This window comes from Camelus ferus, chromosome 3, assembly GCF_009834535.1.
Source record: "Camelus ferus isolate YT-003-E chromosome 3, BCGSAC_Cfer_1.0, whole genome shotgun sequence".
Classification (NCBI taxonomy): domain Eukaryota; kingdom Metazoa; phylum Chordata; class Mammalia; order Artiodactyla; family Camelidae; genus Camelus; species Camelus ferus.
In genome coordinates, this window is record NC_045698.1 from 111,210,077 (window position 1) to 111,228,184 (window position 18,108).

General features: G+C 42.2%; 2 protein-coding genes and 1 long non-coding RNA gene across 4 annotated transcripts in view; 1 reads left to right on the top strand and 2 right to left on the bottom strand.

Moving 5' to 3' along the window:
* Positions 1-1,868: 1,868 nt before the first annotated feature.
* Positions 1,869-2,823, bottom strand: FAM71B (family with sequence similarity 71 member B). Its single transcript, XM_032467875.1, is given in 2 exon segments — positions 1,869-1,982; positions 1,985-2,823. Coding segments are annotated over 2 exon segments (741 nt in total). The 5' UTR covers positions 2,612-2,823.
* A 3,765-nt stretch (positions 2,824-6,588) lies between these two features.
* Positions 6,589-18,108, bottom strand: part of LOC116662794 — a 73,079-nt gene continuing 61,559 nt past the window's right edge. The window contains exon 5 of the long non-coding RNA XR_004318846.1: positions 6,589-9,130. This is a non-coding gene — a long non-coding RNA (uncharacterized LOC116662794). The remainder of the gene's footprint in view (positions 9,131-18,108) is intronic.
* Positions 14,730-18,108, top strand: part of ITK (IL2 inducible T cell kinase) — a 57,944-nt gene continuing 54,565 nt past the window's right edge. The window contains exon 1 of one of the 2 annotated variants that reach the window (XM_006176439.3): positions 14,730-15,052. In XM_006176439.3, the coding sequence (XP_006176501.1) occupies positions 14,915-15,052 (138 nt within the window). In that variant the 5' untranslated portion in view covers positions 14,730-14,914. The remainder of the gene's footprint in view (positions 15,053-18,108) is intronic. The other variant, XR_004318844.1, reaches the window with a different exon arrangement.

Here is an 18,108-nt window from a genome sequence, read left to right on the forward strand (position 1 = left end):
GCCCCGGACCCCCAGATCCTGGCCGGTAGGGGCCTTCTCCACCTTGGCCTCTATGTTGCGCTTTTCTACCGTCTTAGCCACGATGTCTACCTCTCTGTCGTGGGCAGCGACCATGGTCTTTGAGCCAGGAATGACCCTGAAGCTCCTGAAGAAACGGCTGATCTTGCTGGATTTCTTGCTCAAAGTGCCTGAGCTGGTGGCGGACCTGCTCTTCCCCAGTTTGGGAGCCGCCCTGCCCTCCCTGGCGGAGGCGCTGTGGCTGCCACTCCCACTCTTGTGAGGGCCGTGTCCTCTGCCCCTGGCGCTGCTGTGCCCTTTTTCTTTCTTGTCGTCTCTCGTGTCTCCACGGCCGGATAAGGACCGGTGGGAGGATGACTTCCGGATCGACTTGTCCCCTCCCTTCCGGTGATGACTTTCCCCTGCCCTGCGGTGATGGGAGCTTCTCCTGGACGAGGACCTGTCCTTCTTTTCCCTCCTTTCCTTTTTTTCCTTCCGGACATCAGCACTGACGTGAGAGACCTTCTGGCTTCCATCCCGTTCACACATGTAGCCTTCGCTCTGCAAGGTGGAGACCAGGGGGGCCGTGACCAGGCCTTCGGCCCTTCGTGCCGCGGGCGTGCCGGTCGTCGCTGTGCCGGCGAACACCACGCTCGTGCTGCTGTCTGGAGTGTCCGGCCCCGTGGAGGATGTGCTGGCAGCTCCCGCCAAGACCACGTTCGTACCCTCCAAGGACAGGCTGGCCGCCCCTGCAATGGCCTTGCCCGATCCGCCTTCCCTTGGACCTTTGGCCATGGCTCCTGCCAGGGCCGCGCTCGCCTGGCCGGTGCCCGCACTCTTGGTTGCTGCCAAGCTCACCGCGCCTCCTGAAGAGCCTGTTCCTACCCCTGCTACTGCCACTCCTCCCCCAGGGCTCGTCACTGTCCCCGCCACAGCCAGGCCTGTCGTCGTCCCTGCTGCTGCAATTCCGGTAGTTTTCGTGGCTGCAGCGGAGCCCTGGGGGGTGTGATGGATTCCCTCTCCCCCGATGTAAGCACAAGAAGTGTCTCCAGAGACATCACTAAGCTTGTGAGGCCCAACCCCATCCTGATCCCTCTGTCCGTGGAGCTCTGTGGTCTGTGCCAAGGGGAGGAGAAACGGGTAAGATAGTGGTGACAAAAAGTGAGATCAGAATGCTCTGCTTCTCTCCCATTCTGGAGCTGAGCAACTCAGGATCTTTTATATACATACATTCACACATATATATTTAATGGAGGAACTGGGGATTGAACCCAGGACCTCATGCATGCTAAGCATGCACTCTACCACTGAGCTACACCCCGTCCCCTGACCAAGGGCTTATAATTAGAATATCCTTCATATCTTAAGCTCCCATTTGATGCAAGATCCCACCTATAGCACCCCTGTCAAAAGGTCACTGTTTTGCTTGGAACAATCCAAGGGCCAGGGAAAGCACCAATTCAATTCCTCATCATCATACGCTTTAATTTTACACACTTGTGCTCCTATCTCTGCAGGACAGATGCCTAAAAGCGGGATTGCTGGGTCAAGGGATGCACGTATTCTACATTTTGGTGACTACTGAAACAAGCTGCATGTGCAGGTGTGCATACGGCACGTGGCAGTCCTGGGGAGACCGAATGAAGGACGTTCCACAACCGATGAGACTACCTGGGCTGGGGCATGTGTTCAAGAAGAGACTGGACCATCAGGATGCTGTAGAAGGGATGACAACCCTGGGAATGAGACCAGAGTAGATGATACCTAAGGTCTTTATGAAATTCGGCCTTGGGGGACAATTTGGAGTAGCACTTGGAACGTCTCCAACGTGGTAGGTCCCGTAGTGATGGCTTAGTTGGCCCTGACTCTTTTCAACCATAGAAGGCATTTCCCAGGTGAGCCTCAGGGAGCACCAAAGACTTTGAAGGACCAGCTTTGCGCTGCTCTTCCAAAGCACCCGGCCCCGTTTCCCTGAGTCTCTGTAGGTGCTTACCAGTAGGCTTTTGTCATCCTCTATCATGGTTGCATCTCCAGTTTGGAGAGTCGGGGTGCTGCTGGAACTGTCTGCTGGAGGTCTCAGGAGGTAGACAAGCTTTTCCCAGTAGCAGAAGAGGTCTTCCCGTGCATCTGAAGAGGGGCACAGCTGCAGGTAAAAAGTACGGCCAGTGGCAAGCTTCAGGCGCAGCTGCTGTTTCTCGCGGTCGTGGATAGAGATCTTGACAAACTTCAAGGGAAGCAGCCTGGTGAGCTCTAGGGTCTTTAGGGGCTTGTGACCTCTCCCCTTGATGGGCCGGACAAATCTGATGTGCTCTTCACAGACTTTTGTTGGCCGGGCCAGCAGCATGACGTCAGGGAGTGGGAGGATGGGGCTGGTGGATGCGATGCCCACAGTCACCATTCGGACGCGGTTGTGGACGTCAATCACCTCTCCTTTTTTGCTGATCTGGATGAAGTCGCTCTCAAACATGGGTGCGTACTTGAAAATATCATACTCTCCTCCCCTGTACAGTTGTTGTTGCAGGTCCCCCATGGAGGTGTTGAACACGCCCATTGAACGGTAGCTGTTGGCCGTGTAATAAGGTAACAAACACTCACTGCTCACAGTTCTCTTCATTTCAGATAGCTCCACCAGCCACAAATCAAGTCGCCGAGAGAGAGAGGGAGTGAAGGCAACTGCCCATCTCCCTGCAGGGCTCTGCCTAAGTCACTTGGCACTACCACATTTATCCTCCACTGTCCTTTGTGAGCTGTCACCATCACATATCCCTTTGTCCAGCCCCCAAGCAGTCATCCCTTCGGGGCAGGGTCACCAGCCTCCCCCTCCAAACAAACCACCATTTCTATAAGGCTGACCCTGCCAGGCTGTTGGTGTGGCTAAGCTGGATAGTTGGGACTCACAACTTAGAAAACCATTCTGCCTTTGTAAATATCTGGGTTGTTTCCAGTTTTGCTGTGTTGTTATCAGTCTCTCTGCAGTGATTATCTCCCTGCAAATATACTTTTGCTTCTGCTAAATGACGTCCTGGGGAGAAAATCCTGGAAGTGGACTGAGTGCTTGCTAAGGGCAGGGACCTCGTTCTCTGTGTCCCCAGTGGTGTAGCACAGTGCTGGCTGGAACTTAGAAGAAGTGCCACCTGTCAGAACCAGAGTCCCATTTGTACAGTGGTTTCCAATATATGGAGAGTTTTCTCACCCATTTTTGCATTTCAAGGAGATTATTTTTTAAAACATTTTTTGACTGAGTTATGGTCACTTTAAAATGTTGTGTCAAATTCCAGTGTAGAGCACAACCTTTCAGTTATACATGAACATACATATATTCATTGTCACATTTTTTTTCGCTGTGAGCTACCATAAGATCTTGTTTATATTTCCCTGTGCTATACAGTATAATCTTGTTTATCTGTTCTACATATGCCTGTCAGTACCTACAAATTTTGAACTCCCAGTCTGTCCCTTCCCACCACTCCCCCTTGGCAAACACAAGTTTGTATTCTGTGTCTGTGAGTCTGTTTCTGTTTTGTATTTATTTATTTGTTTTTTTAAGATTCCACATATGAGCGATCTCATACGGTATTTTTCTTTCTCTTTCTGGCTTACTTCACTTAGAATGACATTTCAAGGAGGCTAATTTTTAAAACCACAATTTTATGGTGAGGAACCAAGGCTCAGGATGCAAGGCTGGATTCCGTACTAGGTCTTCGACTCAGAGTCTTGGTCTCTGTCTCAAGCTGGCGGCTCACCATCATACTCTCACTCTGCACCAAATATGGAATTGTTCACGGTTAGCGATGTGCGTGGGGACCCCAGGAATTCGTTGAGGTCTTGAATCACCATAGGATTTCCCGCATTGGTTTTCCTGCTGCTTCACTCTTGATGTCTACCTGATAAACCACTGATGTTTTGTTTCTTTGAAAAGCTCTTCAGAGAAATTATGGCAAAGACGTCTTTCTGGAGTTTTTGTTCTTTGCACAAGGTGATGAATCCAAATTCCCCCTCCCCCAGTTAGAAGACTATTTTTGAAATAAAAATACATTCCTCCAAACTCAGTGATTACTATGTGAAGGTCTTGAAATAAACTTCATCCCCTAAATGGTCTTTTTTATATTCCCCAGTGCCTACTGCAGTACCTGGCACATTACAGCTTTTCAATAAATACAACCTTGCTGATGCTCCCTGAGATTCATTGTTCTATTTGTTTAGTCAACAAAATTTATTGAGCAAACACTATTTTTTAGGAGCAGCTAGAAAATGGAGATGCAAAGATCAAGGTCCCACCTCTGAAGAGCTAATTTTTTTTTCTTTCTGGAGATGTTAAATGACTTCTCCAAAAAAAAGTATGAAGTGGTTTATATTCAATTGTAAGGAGATTATGGCTAAAAGTTAACATGATTAGGTTTTAAAATAAGAGGTTTCTATATTCTCAACCATCTATTCTTCCCATAAGTCCATTTCTGATGAATGATTAATGAGAGAAATCATAATCATATTATTAAGAACTTACTATAAGCCAGGCATTGTGCTAAACACTTAACCTTAAAATGTATACAATATAATCCCAAAACAGCCCTATAAAATGTAGCTACCACTATTATTCCTATTCTTAAGAGGAGGAAATCAAGGCTCAGAGAAGTTAAGCAACTGTATCAAGGTCACACAGCACCAGAAGCATATGGAAGTCCCCAAATAGGGCAATGGTTAAACTACACTACACTGGGACACACAAATAGAACACAAATTACAAGTATTGTTAATTATTGTTGATAATTAATACTATTAGGTGCCTTCTTTGTGCCAGGCTCTGTTCTAGGTGCTAGGAACACAGCAGTGGACAAAACAAATATCCTTACTCTCATGGAGCTGGTATACAGACAGTAAGTGAGTAAAACATATGGTATCTCCAATGCTCGTAAGTGCTATGGAGAAAGATAAAGTAAAAAAGTCAGATGGACGTCTATGCAGGGGAGAGGGAGCTGGAGGTGGTAGTCAAGGAGCTTCAAGGAAAAGTGACCTTTGAGCAAAGACCTTAAGGAGGTCAGGGAGGAAGCCATGCAGACATCTGGGGAGTAGCATCTCGGTCAGAAGGAATAGCAAGGGGCAAGATCCTGAGGTGGGAGTGTGCCTGGTGTGTTAAAGGAACACCAAAGGGGCTACAGTGATGAGAGTGGAGTGAATGAGTGTGGCAGGGGATGAGACCAAGAAGCATCGGTGGTGATGGTAGGGAAACAGATCATGTAGGATGGATCTTGTAGGGCACTGTGTGTCTTTAGCTCTGCTCTAAATGGGAGATGATCTGATCTACATATATGGAGGACCATTCTGGCCACCATGTTGCAAAGAGATGGTCGAGTTGTGATACGCACAGAGGTGGAGACGGGTAGCTCCCACGAGAGATGATGAGGCTAAGATGCCTGTGGTAGTAGTGCAAGTAGTGAGAAGTGATCACCTACTAGACATATTTTGACTGAGGCAACTATTATGTATAGGGATGTTAGACAATTTTCAATAGATATTAGTAAGTGAAAAAAGCAAGTTGCAAAACAGCATATATGGTAAGCCATTTTTTTTTAATAAAAAAATTTTTAACGTGTGCGTGTGTGAAAAGATGTCAGGAAGCTGGTAGTAGGAGCAATCTTGGGCAACTTGTTGGCTGAGGGAAATGGTGGGATGGAGACTTAGCTTTCCAGGGCATTTTCTTTTATACCTTTCAGATTTTATTCTACTACATAAACTTCTTACACAAAAGTAAATAATACTTTAAGTTTATAGAGTTATAAAAATGTTCTGGCAGTAAAATTCTGTTCTTAGAATACTCATTCATTCAAACCTTGATATAGAAAAGAGGTAAATAATTAGCTTCATTCAAATTTAACTCTCCCTGGCACAAAATTTTAGAATTTGAGAACCAAAACACAAAATATCATTCAAAATTCATTTTCTGATTTTTCTTAAAGACCTGAAAATTTATTCCCTCTTCCCAAAGTTGAAAAGTCTGATACACTCCTTATCCAAAAAATGGAGATCAGTAGTAAGTCAGGACACACTTACTGATTGCCCACTACATGTCCACCATTGTGCTAAGAGCGTTCAGGTTGCCAAAATACAAGTTTCAAAACATTTTAAATGTGACTCTCACACAAACATACAATGAAAACATGTTGGAGATTTAATTAACTCATCCGTGAGGGCATCAACGTGATGGCAGAGCTGGTTCAAGGAGAATTAGAGGAACAGGTGTTGGCACTGGAGAAAGGATGTTGGGCGAACATTGCCAGGTTAGATGCAGAACTGGTTAAATGGCTACAGGGCAATGACATTATAACCTTTGGGGTTATTTTTTTACTAAACAGAAGTCATTTGCATCTCTTCTGAATGAAAATCTCTAAGTTATTACGGAACTTCACAAAGCCTAGACTTTAATCAACAACAGATAGCCTTCCTGGGGTTCCAGAAGTGCTCCAAAATCACATTGTGATAGTCTCACAACACTGTGAATATATGAAAAACCACTGAAGTGTACACTCGCGATGGGCGAATGTCTCGGTGTGGGAAGTGCATCTCAATAAAGCTGTTAAAAAAAACAGACAGCAATACTTCAGACTTGATTTATTAATCTAATCCCATTGTCTTCTTTCCTTCTCTTTGATAATCACATAATCCTCAGACAGGTACATGAACAATGCTTTAACACAACATTGAAAGTGTACGTTACATACTTTATAATTTTTTCTAGTTACAACTTTTTGGTAGTTGTTCTTAACAAGAACTATAGTGAAGCATGTATAAGTCACCACCAAAGAGATGGGGGACAATACAGGGGCACAACTAAATACATGAGAGCATAACAGTGAATGGGTTGAGTGTATGGACCTAAGAACACTCACCTCGATATTGAAAACCAACAATGTTTTGTAAGAAGAAACCTCCAAAACTACAATTCTAAGGATAGTTTTCCATATATTTGTATGTGACGTTCTGAGTATATATAGACGTGCAAGACTACAGACGGCTGAAGTCTGCACACTTACCATGGGAAGAGGTTTCAAGTCAATAACTTTTGCTCCCCATCTATCACTTGGAGAAGTGAGGCCAGCAGGCAGCTATATATAGCCTTTTCGATGAGTATGCCACCGGAGAGGGCACTGTCAGTGAGGCAGGATGTGAGGGTGGGGAGATTTCCATACTGTACGCAGCATGTATCTGCTGGGTAAATCCCCCGGCCCCAAATACAATCCACAGTGCTTTTATGTCAACACTGCTAAACCGAGCGGGCGTGGGATGAGCTGCGGTTAGCCTTAGGCACCTAGGACTTCAGGAAGCCAGCCTGATTTCTGCCTTACCTTCCGGCTGTCAAAAAGAGACCACAGTCACCTAGACTCTTTCCCTGAAGGCCAGTATGCAAATCAGTTTGCTTCCGCCTTAGGTTTACAAAGACGAGCTGGAGTACTTGAAAGAAGCCAGACGGGTGATCTAAATAATGTTATTTCTCAACACTACGATCCAACTACTGTCACCTCTCTTCCCCTCCTCCCCACTTTCTGCTCGCGACTTGCTTCTGTCCTCAGCCATCTTTAGCCCCACTCAGAGCTGACTTCCGCCCTATTCTTCAGTCTTAGAATGATTTCTGTCTCTTGGCTTCCAATTTGCCTATGTTTATAAGCCATGAGATGTTCCATCTCAATCTGTGTATTTATTTCTTTGATGTTATATTGAGGAAGCTTGCAATTACATACACACACAAATATAAAACATTAAAGATAAAAGTAAAGATTAGGAACTGTATAGAGGTTGGGGGAGTAAATAATCCAGGAGCTTGGGTAAGATGGTTATTATGATTAAATATTAAATTTAACTCTGAAAAAAATACTAGAAGAAAGTAAGATAGATGGTAACGTTGATTTTCTCCATGGGGTGAGACTAGAAGTGATTATTATTTTTGTCTATTTGATAGCTGGCTTTTGCCAGCAAGAATTTATTTATATACAAATTTTATATATTTTACAAGAATTTATATATACATATACAAATGTACAAAAATATATATATGTAAGTACATATTTCAAAAAAAGAAAATGAGAAAGAAATATTTCAAAAAATTAGGTCTAAGCTTCCTGACCACCTTAGTTATCACTGTCTTCTACTAATCAAACCAACTATTTCTTGACAAAGGACATATTTTTTAAATTACAAACTGGAAAGTAAAAAGTTCTCCCATAATTTTATATTTTTTAATAAATTAAAAAGCAAAACGTCTCTCCACTTCTCCAGTTTCATTTGCTAGATGTCCGCTATGTACACTTTTTGACATTGCCTTATACAGTGTACACATATACATATATATTAATAAAAACACAAAATACCTTTATGTAAAAATGGGATTATGCCACACCTATTGGTCTGTACCTTTTCTATCTTAACAATATCTCTTGGACTGTTTTAGGGTGACACATCCTAGATATACTCGATTCATTTTCATCACCTTACAGTGTTCCACTGAATGGATACATCACAGATTATTTAACTAGTTCCTCACTGATGCACATATAAGCTGTTTCCATTACAAACAACACTGCAGTGAACACTCTACCCAAAAATGTCTATGTGCTCATGCCATGTTTTTCCTCGAGGACTAATAGTTCTACAAGGAATAAGGGTTTGTCATTGTTCATTTTTTTTTTAAATTTTCAGAAAGAAGAGGCTATGCAATTACCAAAATGTTCTGGGGATCACTCTGAAACAGATACAAACCAACCTGATCAAGTTTGGATGAGAACCACAAGAATCAACAAAGGCCTTGGAAGCCACATCCTAAGAGGACAGTTGAAGAATCTCTTTGTCCTGGACACCGAGGGGCTCTGAGGTAATGTAAGAAGCGTCTTCCTTTATCAAATGGCTGTTCTCTGGACCAGAGAAGAGGATTGGAAATGCAGGGCCTCAAACAATAGAGCAACAAAAATGAGCTTGAGGTTAGGCTAAGGGTGAGACCATTTATCGATGAGCCGGCATCCAGCCCACTTCCTCCAGAGACAACACGCTGGTGTTCCTCCGGAGGGTGCGCTCCTCCTCTTCTCAGTCCATGTGGCTGGGCAGGGCTGACTCCATCCCACCCCCAAATCCAGGAGAGGGTGCAGACCTAGAAACAGACAGCGGAATATTCTGCCTTGGTTGTAACAACCGACGTACATGTTATCATGTCACCCAAGCCAGGGCAATGATTCTCAGTTCAGGCACTTTGGCTGGAACTATTAGCAGAAAAAAATCCAGTTTCAGTGGTAAAAGATCAGCCTAGGACTCCTGGCAGCCATCCTGCCAGGAAAGCCTGCCTAAGGGTGAAGCCGACACAAAACTAAGAAACAGAAATCAAAATTTTGGATGTCACTATTTAAGTAGCTGGATTCAGGAGTGCCAGCCTGAATTGGTTGTTTCTTTGTTACGGGATGTTAAGCAAGCTTATGAAGCTCAGATTCAGTTAAGATCTTTTTGTTGTTGTTGGGGAAAGTGGTAACTAGGTTTATTTACTTATTTATTTTTAGAGGAGGTACTGGGGATTGAACCCAGGACCCTGTGCAGCCAAGCATGCACTCTACCACTTAAGCTGTATCCTCCCCCTTAAGGGTCTAAAGTAATGCCATTCAAGGAACCGGCGCCATCCTGTTCTAAAACGGAATACTCTATTATCCATGCTTGACAATAAGAAGCAAAACAAGTTTGCCAGTTAATAGTCTTCACCCACTTCCAGCCTTTAGAAAACAAAAGCTTGAAAAGTCAAAAGAGAGAGTTTTAGGGGCCCTATGTGTCACCCAGGGAGAAGGAGGGCAGGTGTTTGCATCCACCAGAAACCAAGTGACAGGCACTTTAAGGGAAATTTACCCAAGAGGATAACCAATAGGGCAAAGGGGTCCCAGCAGAGTTGGGGGGGGGGACAGGAGAATGCTGGAGGTGGACCAGAAGAAGCCCAAGAGCTGAAGGTTGGGCTCACTGGGAGTCAGACTGGCATCTCCCGCATCAAGAGAACTACTGGCAGAGTTCTGAAAATAATGAAAACAATGACATGACAACACCTTCCCATGAAAGAAAAAGCAACTGGGTATTGACCACATTCAGAGGGCAGCAACCCCAGATGGCAGCTGTAACCTCACTGAATTCGGTGCTTCTTTCCCTTCTCCCCCACAAGCCTGCCCCTGAAGGGGTGAGTCTGGAGCAAGGCGAGTGTGCGGGGGAGGAGGAGGAGTTAGGACGTAGTAGAAAAGGCAATATGCTTCAAAGCCTGTAGCAGACTTCTGCTTAGGTTGAGGAAAAGCATTAAATTGAATACATGTTTGGAGTTTTGGTTATTAGACTGAAATGGACAGGCCTTTTTCTTTTCTTAACTGAAAAAATTATTAAAAATTTATTTTAAAACTTACTAAAATTTATAAAAACTTATTAAAATTTTGGAACATAGAGCAATGTAAGGAGACTAGAATAAAAAACCCCCAACCTACCCACCACCCAGCTTCGATTGTCAGCTCAACCGAACATTTGTGATCTCTTCCTCTACCTATTTCTGCCCCTCCCGTGGATTATAACAAAGCAAATCTCACATTTCGTTATTTTATCAATAATTATTTCAGTCTGTTTTTGTGCAAAATGAGGACTCTTAAGATAAAGCACCATTTTCATGCCTTAAAATGTCAAAGTAATTAATCATCAAATATGCAGTCAGTATTCTGATTTCTCAGGTGTCTCATAATGTCTTTAAGCAATTGATCTGCTTGAATCTAAATCTGGATAAAATCAGCTCATGCTTGATATGTCTCTTAAAGTCTCTTTTAATCTATGGGTTCTCCCTATGATTTATTTGTTACAGACACAGGGTCATTTGTCTTTAGTGGTTTGAGTTCAATCATCCCACAGTAGATTTGTTCCCCCACCACCAATACCAAAACCTCAGGATGCTCAAGTCCCTTACAGAAAATGGTGTAGTATTTGCATATAACCTACACACATCCTCCTGTATACTTTAAATTATCTCTAGGTTACTTACAATACCTAATGCAATATAAGTGCTATAAAAATAGTTATAAATACATTGCAAATGCTATGTAAATAGTTGCTGATTCATGGTAAATTCAGGTTTTGCTTTTTGGAACTTCCCAGAAGTTTTTTTTTTTTTTTTTTTTTGGATCCACAGTTGGTTGAATCCACAGATGCAGAACCCGCAAATTCGGAGGGTCAACTGCATTCTGGACTTATCCAACTGCATCTCTGTGCTGTCATTTGTCATGTTCCTTTATCTCTTGCATTTCCTGCAAACTCGAATTTAGATCTAGAGGTTTGATGAGATTAATGTTTGATTTTTTTTTCTTTTTTTGGCAAGACTTCTGCGTAGGTGGTTTTGTGTATTTCCTACTACATCACATCAGGAAATATATAATGTCTGGTTGTCTCTCTTTTTGTGCTGTGAAGATTGATCTGTGTGTTACAATGTTATCAGTCTAATAAATAAATTATAAATTTTCCTATTGGCTTTTCACATAATGATTTTTGCAGCAACTGAGGATCACTGCCTAAATCCATTACGTCATTAGGATTGCAAAAGGGTAATATTCTAGCACTCCTTAATTTATTCATTGGAATTCTTCTGTAAAGAAGGAGTTTTCCTCATTAAATATTTGATTATTGAACTGGGATACAGATCTTCAGGAATATAAGAAGTATGTTCCCTTCTTTCCCTTTGTTTTCTAGTTTTGAGAATAATAAATTGGTTCTCCAGCATCCTCTGAAAGTGATCGATAGGTTGGAATTTTTTTCAAGTATCTTATGAACTTGTGATTTTAACATTTTGACTGTTCTGCAATTCATTGCAAAGACTTATTTGATACCCGAGTTGTTCCATCTTTGACAAGTAGGAGCTTCTTGAATTTGGGTCCTGTGAATTGGACTTTTAAAACCAAAACAAAGGGATTATTCTTATGTATGTTTTCCTTAGAGTGGTGGGGAAATTATTCGGCTTCTTAAGTTTATGTTTAGGTAAGGACAAAGGCCAAACCTAGTGAGTGGGCTTGAGGGTGCTGAGAGAGAGAATAAAAGTACTTGTAATTACACTCTGTGGAGACTTGGCAAATGAAAGGCTCCTACTGATGACTTTTTGCTTTCCCACATGAGAATACTTTGTGAAGTCTGTAAATCTTTCAACATGAACAAACCAGGTATAAATCTGCCCTTCTCAAAGGACTTTACAGTCTAGTTTGGAATATACTCTGTATTAGTTAGACTTACGTTTGCTGTTTGTGGCAGAACCTCAAAATAGTAGGACCTTTGAAAATAAAATTTTCTTTTTATGTTAAAGAAAAAGTGCTCCCAGGCTGTGTGGAGGATCCAAGTTCATTACGATCTCAGGATCTTATGCTCCACTGTCCTCAACATGCAGTTTCTACCTCATGATATATAATGGCTGCTCCAGCTCCAACCATCACATCCACATTCTAGTCAGCAGGAATAAGGAAAAAGAGAATGAAAGGAGTATGATAATTGCCATTAAGGATATTTCCCAAAAGTAGTGCTCATAAATTCTGTTCTGTTCAATTAGCTAGAAAACAGTTAACATGATTGAAAAATGCAATCTTTATTCTGGCAGGCCAGATGCCCAGATAACCTTCAGAGAGTCAGTTACCTGGGAAGAAGGGGAGAATACATACTTGGAGAAAATGGCAATCCCTGTCTCAAGCCCATATTCACAAGAGTAAAAAAAAAAAAAAAAAAAAAACTAACTCTTGGGCAGCGTATTTTCACACCTATGTCTTAAAACCTCAGAATGGAGGTGGAGAAATCATTTAAAGTATCCTTTCCCCCACAATCCTGAGTGTCTTGATTATGCTAGGGCACCCAATATATGAGACCAGATTAAGCTGTAGTCTGGTAATTTACATTAAAAAAATACATTTTAGATAACCACACTCCTACACAGTGATGATTGTTCTGTTTCATTACTTATCCCTGTCTGGTATGTGCCATCTCTGAAAGTTGGCCCTGAGATTTCTTGTTTTTTACTTCATGCTGGAAGTAGGACTCACATATGATATTTTATGTCCTAATGCTAAGGCAAGATACATGACTAACAGCCACCACTCAGAGTTTATGGGATTTAGTCCCCAAAAGAACTCTCTCTGGGGATCTAAGGATCATCAAGGGTAAGTAGCATCCTCAAAGAGAAACAGTTCAGTAAGAGACAGAGCTGGGACACCAACATAACTTAGGCATCTTCTGAGCCCACGTGTGCTTTGTTTATTACGCCATTCTGAAAGATTTACTTATTTTCTGCTCTTCTTTGGAGCTCTGGGATGGAAAGGCAATCATTTTATCTGTCAGCCAGAGAAACTTCTATGGGCTTTCATTTATGTTTAAAAAAATAATAAGCTTTAATATATTCCCCTTCAGTATTTTATGCCCATTGTCTCTTATAACTGTCCAACCCAGTTTGGTGAGTATTCAACACATTTTTCTAAATATCCTTTTTATGTGTGAGGCACCATGATGGTTGCTGAGTATATAATGGTGAACAAAGCCACGTAAAGTCCTCACCATTAGGGAGCTTCTAGACTAGTAGGGGAGACAAACATTAATCCAAAAATCACCCTCCAAAAAGTGCAATTACAGCCGACACAGGGGTATATCATAAGGTGCCATCCACATATAATTGGTAGTTTTGACTTAGTAAATCCAGGAAGGCTTCCCTGGGGAGGTGACATGTAGGCTGAGACTAGCAGTGTAACTTAGAGTGAAAGCAGGCAAAGTAGGGGAGAGGAGAGGTTTTCAGGCAAAATGAGCCGATGTTCAAAGCCGCCTGTGGAGCATGCATGAGGGCTGGAGGGAGCATGTGTGAGCAAGGCATGAGGTGAGGAAGGAAGCCAGAGAGCGGCCCTGCAGTGCCTCATTAAGGCCACCATTTATCCCCTTCATGGGCAAAAATGCTGAGGCTCAAGAGCTCTTGAGTAATTTGCCTACAGTCTCACAGCTAGTTAGCTGATGAAGCCAAACTCTGGTAGATAAAGATATCCTTGTCCTAATGCCTAGAATCCGTGCATATGCTAGATTTCATGACAAAGAGGAATTAAGATAGAACATGGAATTCAGGTTGCTAATAAACAGACCTTGAAACAGGGGGCTTATTTTAGATGATCCAGGCAAACCAAGGTAATCTCAAGGATCCTTAAACATGGAAGAGGGAGAGAAGAGGATACAGGTGTATGAGATGAGAGGACTTGACCTGCTGTCGTGGGCTTTGGAGATGGAGGAGGAGCACTGCGAGTCAAGGGATGTAGGTGGTCCTAGAAGCTGGAAAGGGCAGAAAACAGATTCTACCTTACAGATCTTCCAGAAAGGACCATAACCCTGCTGACATCTTGATTTTAGCCTAGGGAGACCCATTTTGGACTTCTGACTACAGACTTACAACAAATTTGTGAAGCACCGAACTTGTGATAATTTGTTACAGCAGCCAACGGAAAACTAAGACACAAAGTACGTCCACTGGCTCCAAAGCCCGTGTCCCTACCCCTGCCACGACGTGCCTTCACTGCTGGAAGGGCTGAACCAGGAACGGTAAAGATTAAACCTGAATCTGTCATGTCATTTTGAGTCTAAGGTTCTTTCAACATCATTTCTAAACCGTACAGCAAAGGGTATGTATGATTTTTACATATGCCTCTTGGTTTTGTGAATTTCGAAAGGATGTGGTTATGGGCTTTGACATCAGAGGAGAAGCTCTACGATGTTGACTGAACATTGATAGAGCGATAACGTTGGAGGCAGGTTGTCTCTGAACACCCCTCTGAAGATCAACTGCCTCTCCAGCACATTCCTGGCCCTGAAGCCGTCTTCTCTGGTTGTGCGGAGGGGTGATGCCCACGGTGCATCACTTTTCAAGAATTGGATCATGAACAACTCTATCCTCCTGGAAGAGCAGCTCATCAAGAAATCCCAGCAGAAGAGAAGAACGTCTCCTTCCAACTTTAAAGTTCGATTCTTTGTTTTAACCAAAACCAGCCTGGCATACTTTGAGGACCGTCATGGGGTATGTGAGCACTTTGTTTTGGTCTTTTTTAGGCAGTACTTTATATTTAGACTGGGCTGAATCATGAGGATACACATAGAACAAAATAAGAACACAGGGAACCCAGATGTGCTTGTTATAACAACCTAAAAAGTACAGGTGGAGTAAATGGAAGAGAATGTGGAGAAAAGTCAAGAGATGGGGTAATTGTATTAGGTGCTTTCAGCTCTAAAAACTGTAAAAGAGTAAGTTTATTATTCATTAGTTTATATTTCCCTTACAAGGTTAAGTTTAACTTTTAAATTGTAGTATTTTAAGTGGCAAAAGGAATGATTAAGTGACGCATCCAGTGTCAACATTTTTGCAAATTCAGTTTTAATTGTCTCAGTGGTCTTCACTCAGCTGGCGTCTGGAATAATAGTCCCTGGGTATTTAATTGTCTAAGATTTGCAAGACCCAGCGGTAAACCTCTTCATTCCTTGGAGAACTTCCCAGGAGACTAAGGGTATCACGCACAAAATGCTTTGCAGGAAAGAGCAGCAGTTCTTACCCAGAAGTTTGCAGCTGCGTAGCTAGTCAGTCTTTATATATTTAAAGGTATTCTTATATTCCATAATACTAATAGTAACAAAAGCAACAGGAATATTCATAACAATGTAGTCCGGTACAAAAAGGAAGAGGGGTCAGGAGATCAAACTCTGCTTGTCTCTGGGTGACTTAGCTTAGGCAAATGTCTGTACCTTCCACGTCAGCTTTTTGAACAAAATGAAAGCGCTGGAAATACCACCTACAACATTCCTTTCTTCTTTAAAATCCTTTGTTTCTATGAAGTAGCATTTGTGTAGCCCTTCTTAGCAATTTTTCAAAGCAGGTTTGACTTCTTACTATATCGTAGTATTATTTTTCCATCGTCAGGGAGGTAGGGGAAGTAATGCTAGGTGCTTGATGGTCACTTAGAGACAAAGGCACTCTGATTCTGGGCTGGGATCAGACTCCATAGGTGGAGGCAAGGCTCTGGGGTCTTTTGAGAGCTGGGCTTTGGAGTGTTCAGTGAATGGAGCCCTGAAGGAGGCCGGGCTGGGTATGCAGCCTATGGGTGCCAGGACTTCTAAGTTGCAGGTGAAAGAATACTGCCTCTTCTTTAGAAGTAAAAAGACTTGCTCATCTTAAGTGGATTCTTACTGATAATAATCAACCGATCGGGAAGAATGTGGAATTACTTATGTGCAAGGCCCCTTTGGTGAGGACTGAATAACTGTTTGTTGACTAATTTAATAGATGGCCAATAGGCAAGTATTCAACTTGGGAGATTTCATCATTTAGAGCTGATTAATCACATGGCGTCAGGCAATTTTTCTTTTTCTTATTGTGAATGGGACATTAGAAGTTCTCACTTCATATTTAAAGAGCAGTCATTTACCTTCAAATATTTTTTTTCAATGTCCATTGTACAGTTTTCACCAATTTCCCTCCCTCCCCGATTCAACACTCAACCTAGCATCATGTCAAGTATTTAGTACTAATTGTTTGTGAGCATAATTGTTATTTGTGAACTGTTTGCTTGTGATTCTGTACAATATTATGCCAATAGTCATACAACCAAATGGTCTTGGTTCAGAATTTTGCTGGTTATCATTTGCATGTAGACAATGTTGTAAAATAGCTCAGCTTCTTCATTCATGCATTATGAAAATTTTAGAACAATTCATTCATTCTGCGGAGTCCTGAGCTGTATGGTTCTAACATTTCTGGTGCCTATGCTTTATAGTCATAAATAACATTTTAAAAAGCATTTCTTTAAATATTATAGCAATGTGTTGCTTAGAAATTTTTCCAAGGTCACTGAGAAAGGCAAAAGATGAGTTATTATTGTTCATGCCCTAGGTATGTACCATTGCTTAGGGGCATCGATTTGACAAGAGTGCATTTGTTCATTGGCCATGAAGAAAACTAGCATTACACTGATGAGAAGAAAGTTTTTATTTTTAAATTAAAGCCTCTATCTTCCTGTCTATAAAATGGGTGTGATAATAGTATTCACTTCATGGAAAAAATTAAAAGAAAGAATGTGTTTAGACTGACCTATCTGAAATTACCATTTGGTAGATCAAAAAAGAACAAATATTGGTAATTTCATATAGTTAGTTCCACTTACCATACAAAGTACTTTGCATAAGCCCTGTCACCTAGTAAGCACCTAGTAAAGATTAACTATTATTTGTATCATCGTTGTATCTGTGAAGGAGATACAAAGTGGCATAACACACTCACTTGCAAATGAAGGGAAACATGAAAGGATACTTCAAAGGCAGGTAACCTCAGGGTCCTGGCTTCCCTCTATTCGTGTCCAAATACAAGTTTGTGGGAAGAGACATACATGCATCATGAGATGTGTGATGCTGGGCCAACATTTTCCCTCTCAGGGTCTCAGTTTCTTTTATCTTCTCATTTGTAAAATTATGCTCATAGTAGCTCTAAAATTCTGTAGATTTATGATTTCACACAAAAATAATCCTTCTTAATGTTTAGGAACAAATACTGTCGTTCTCCAAAATAAGTATCTTTTTAACTTCAACTATCCATGCCCATTGTCATTATAATGTGTACTGAGTGAGCCTTTGGTTTAACACAGATTTAGATCTGGTGTCAGACTTGCCATATTGAGAGGTGCAAGTGTTTTCAGTGGGGCTGGCAGGCTCCTTGTGGTGCTTGCAGCAGTGGGACAGAAAGAAGCAGGGTCGGCAGGTAGAGGCTCACCGGCAGGCATGACTTCACACACCAGCTTGTGCCTGCCAGTTCCTTAGCAAAGTGGTCCCTGATGTTGGACATTCTTTAACAGAGGACAAGAGAAGTTAGAGCCCAGAGTCCAGGGGTGTGCTGGTTTAACAATCACTGTAGTGGAGGTGGCACCAGAGAGTGCTGGAGAGCCTCTGTTTGCAGCTCTCCATCATTTGCCAACTTCTGTAGTGTAAATACTCCTATTATAACCAACGTGAAACTACTGATGTGAAGTCTACAGGATCACAGAATTCCTGAAAATTTAACCATCAGCTCTCATGGGCCAACACAAGCAGACT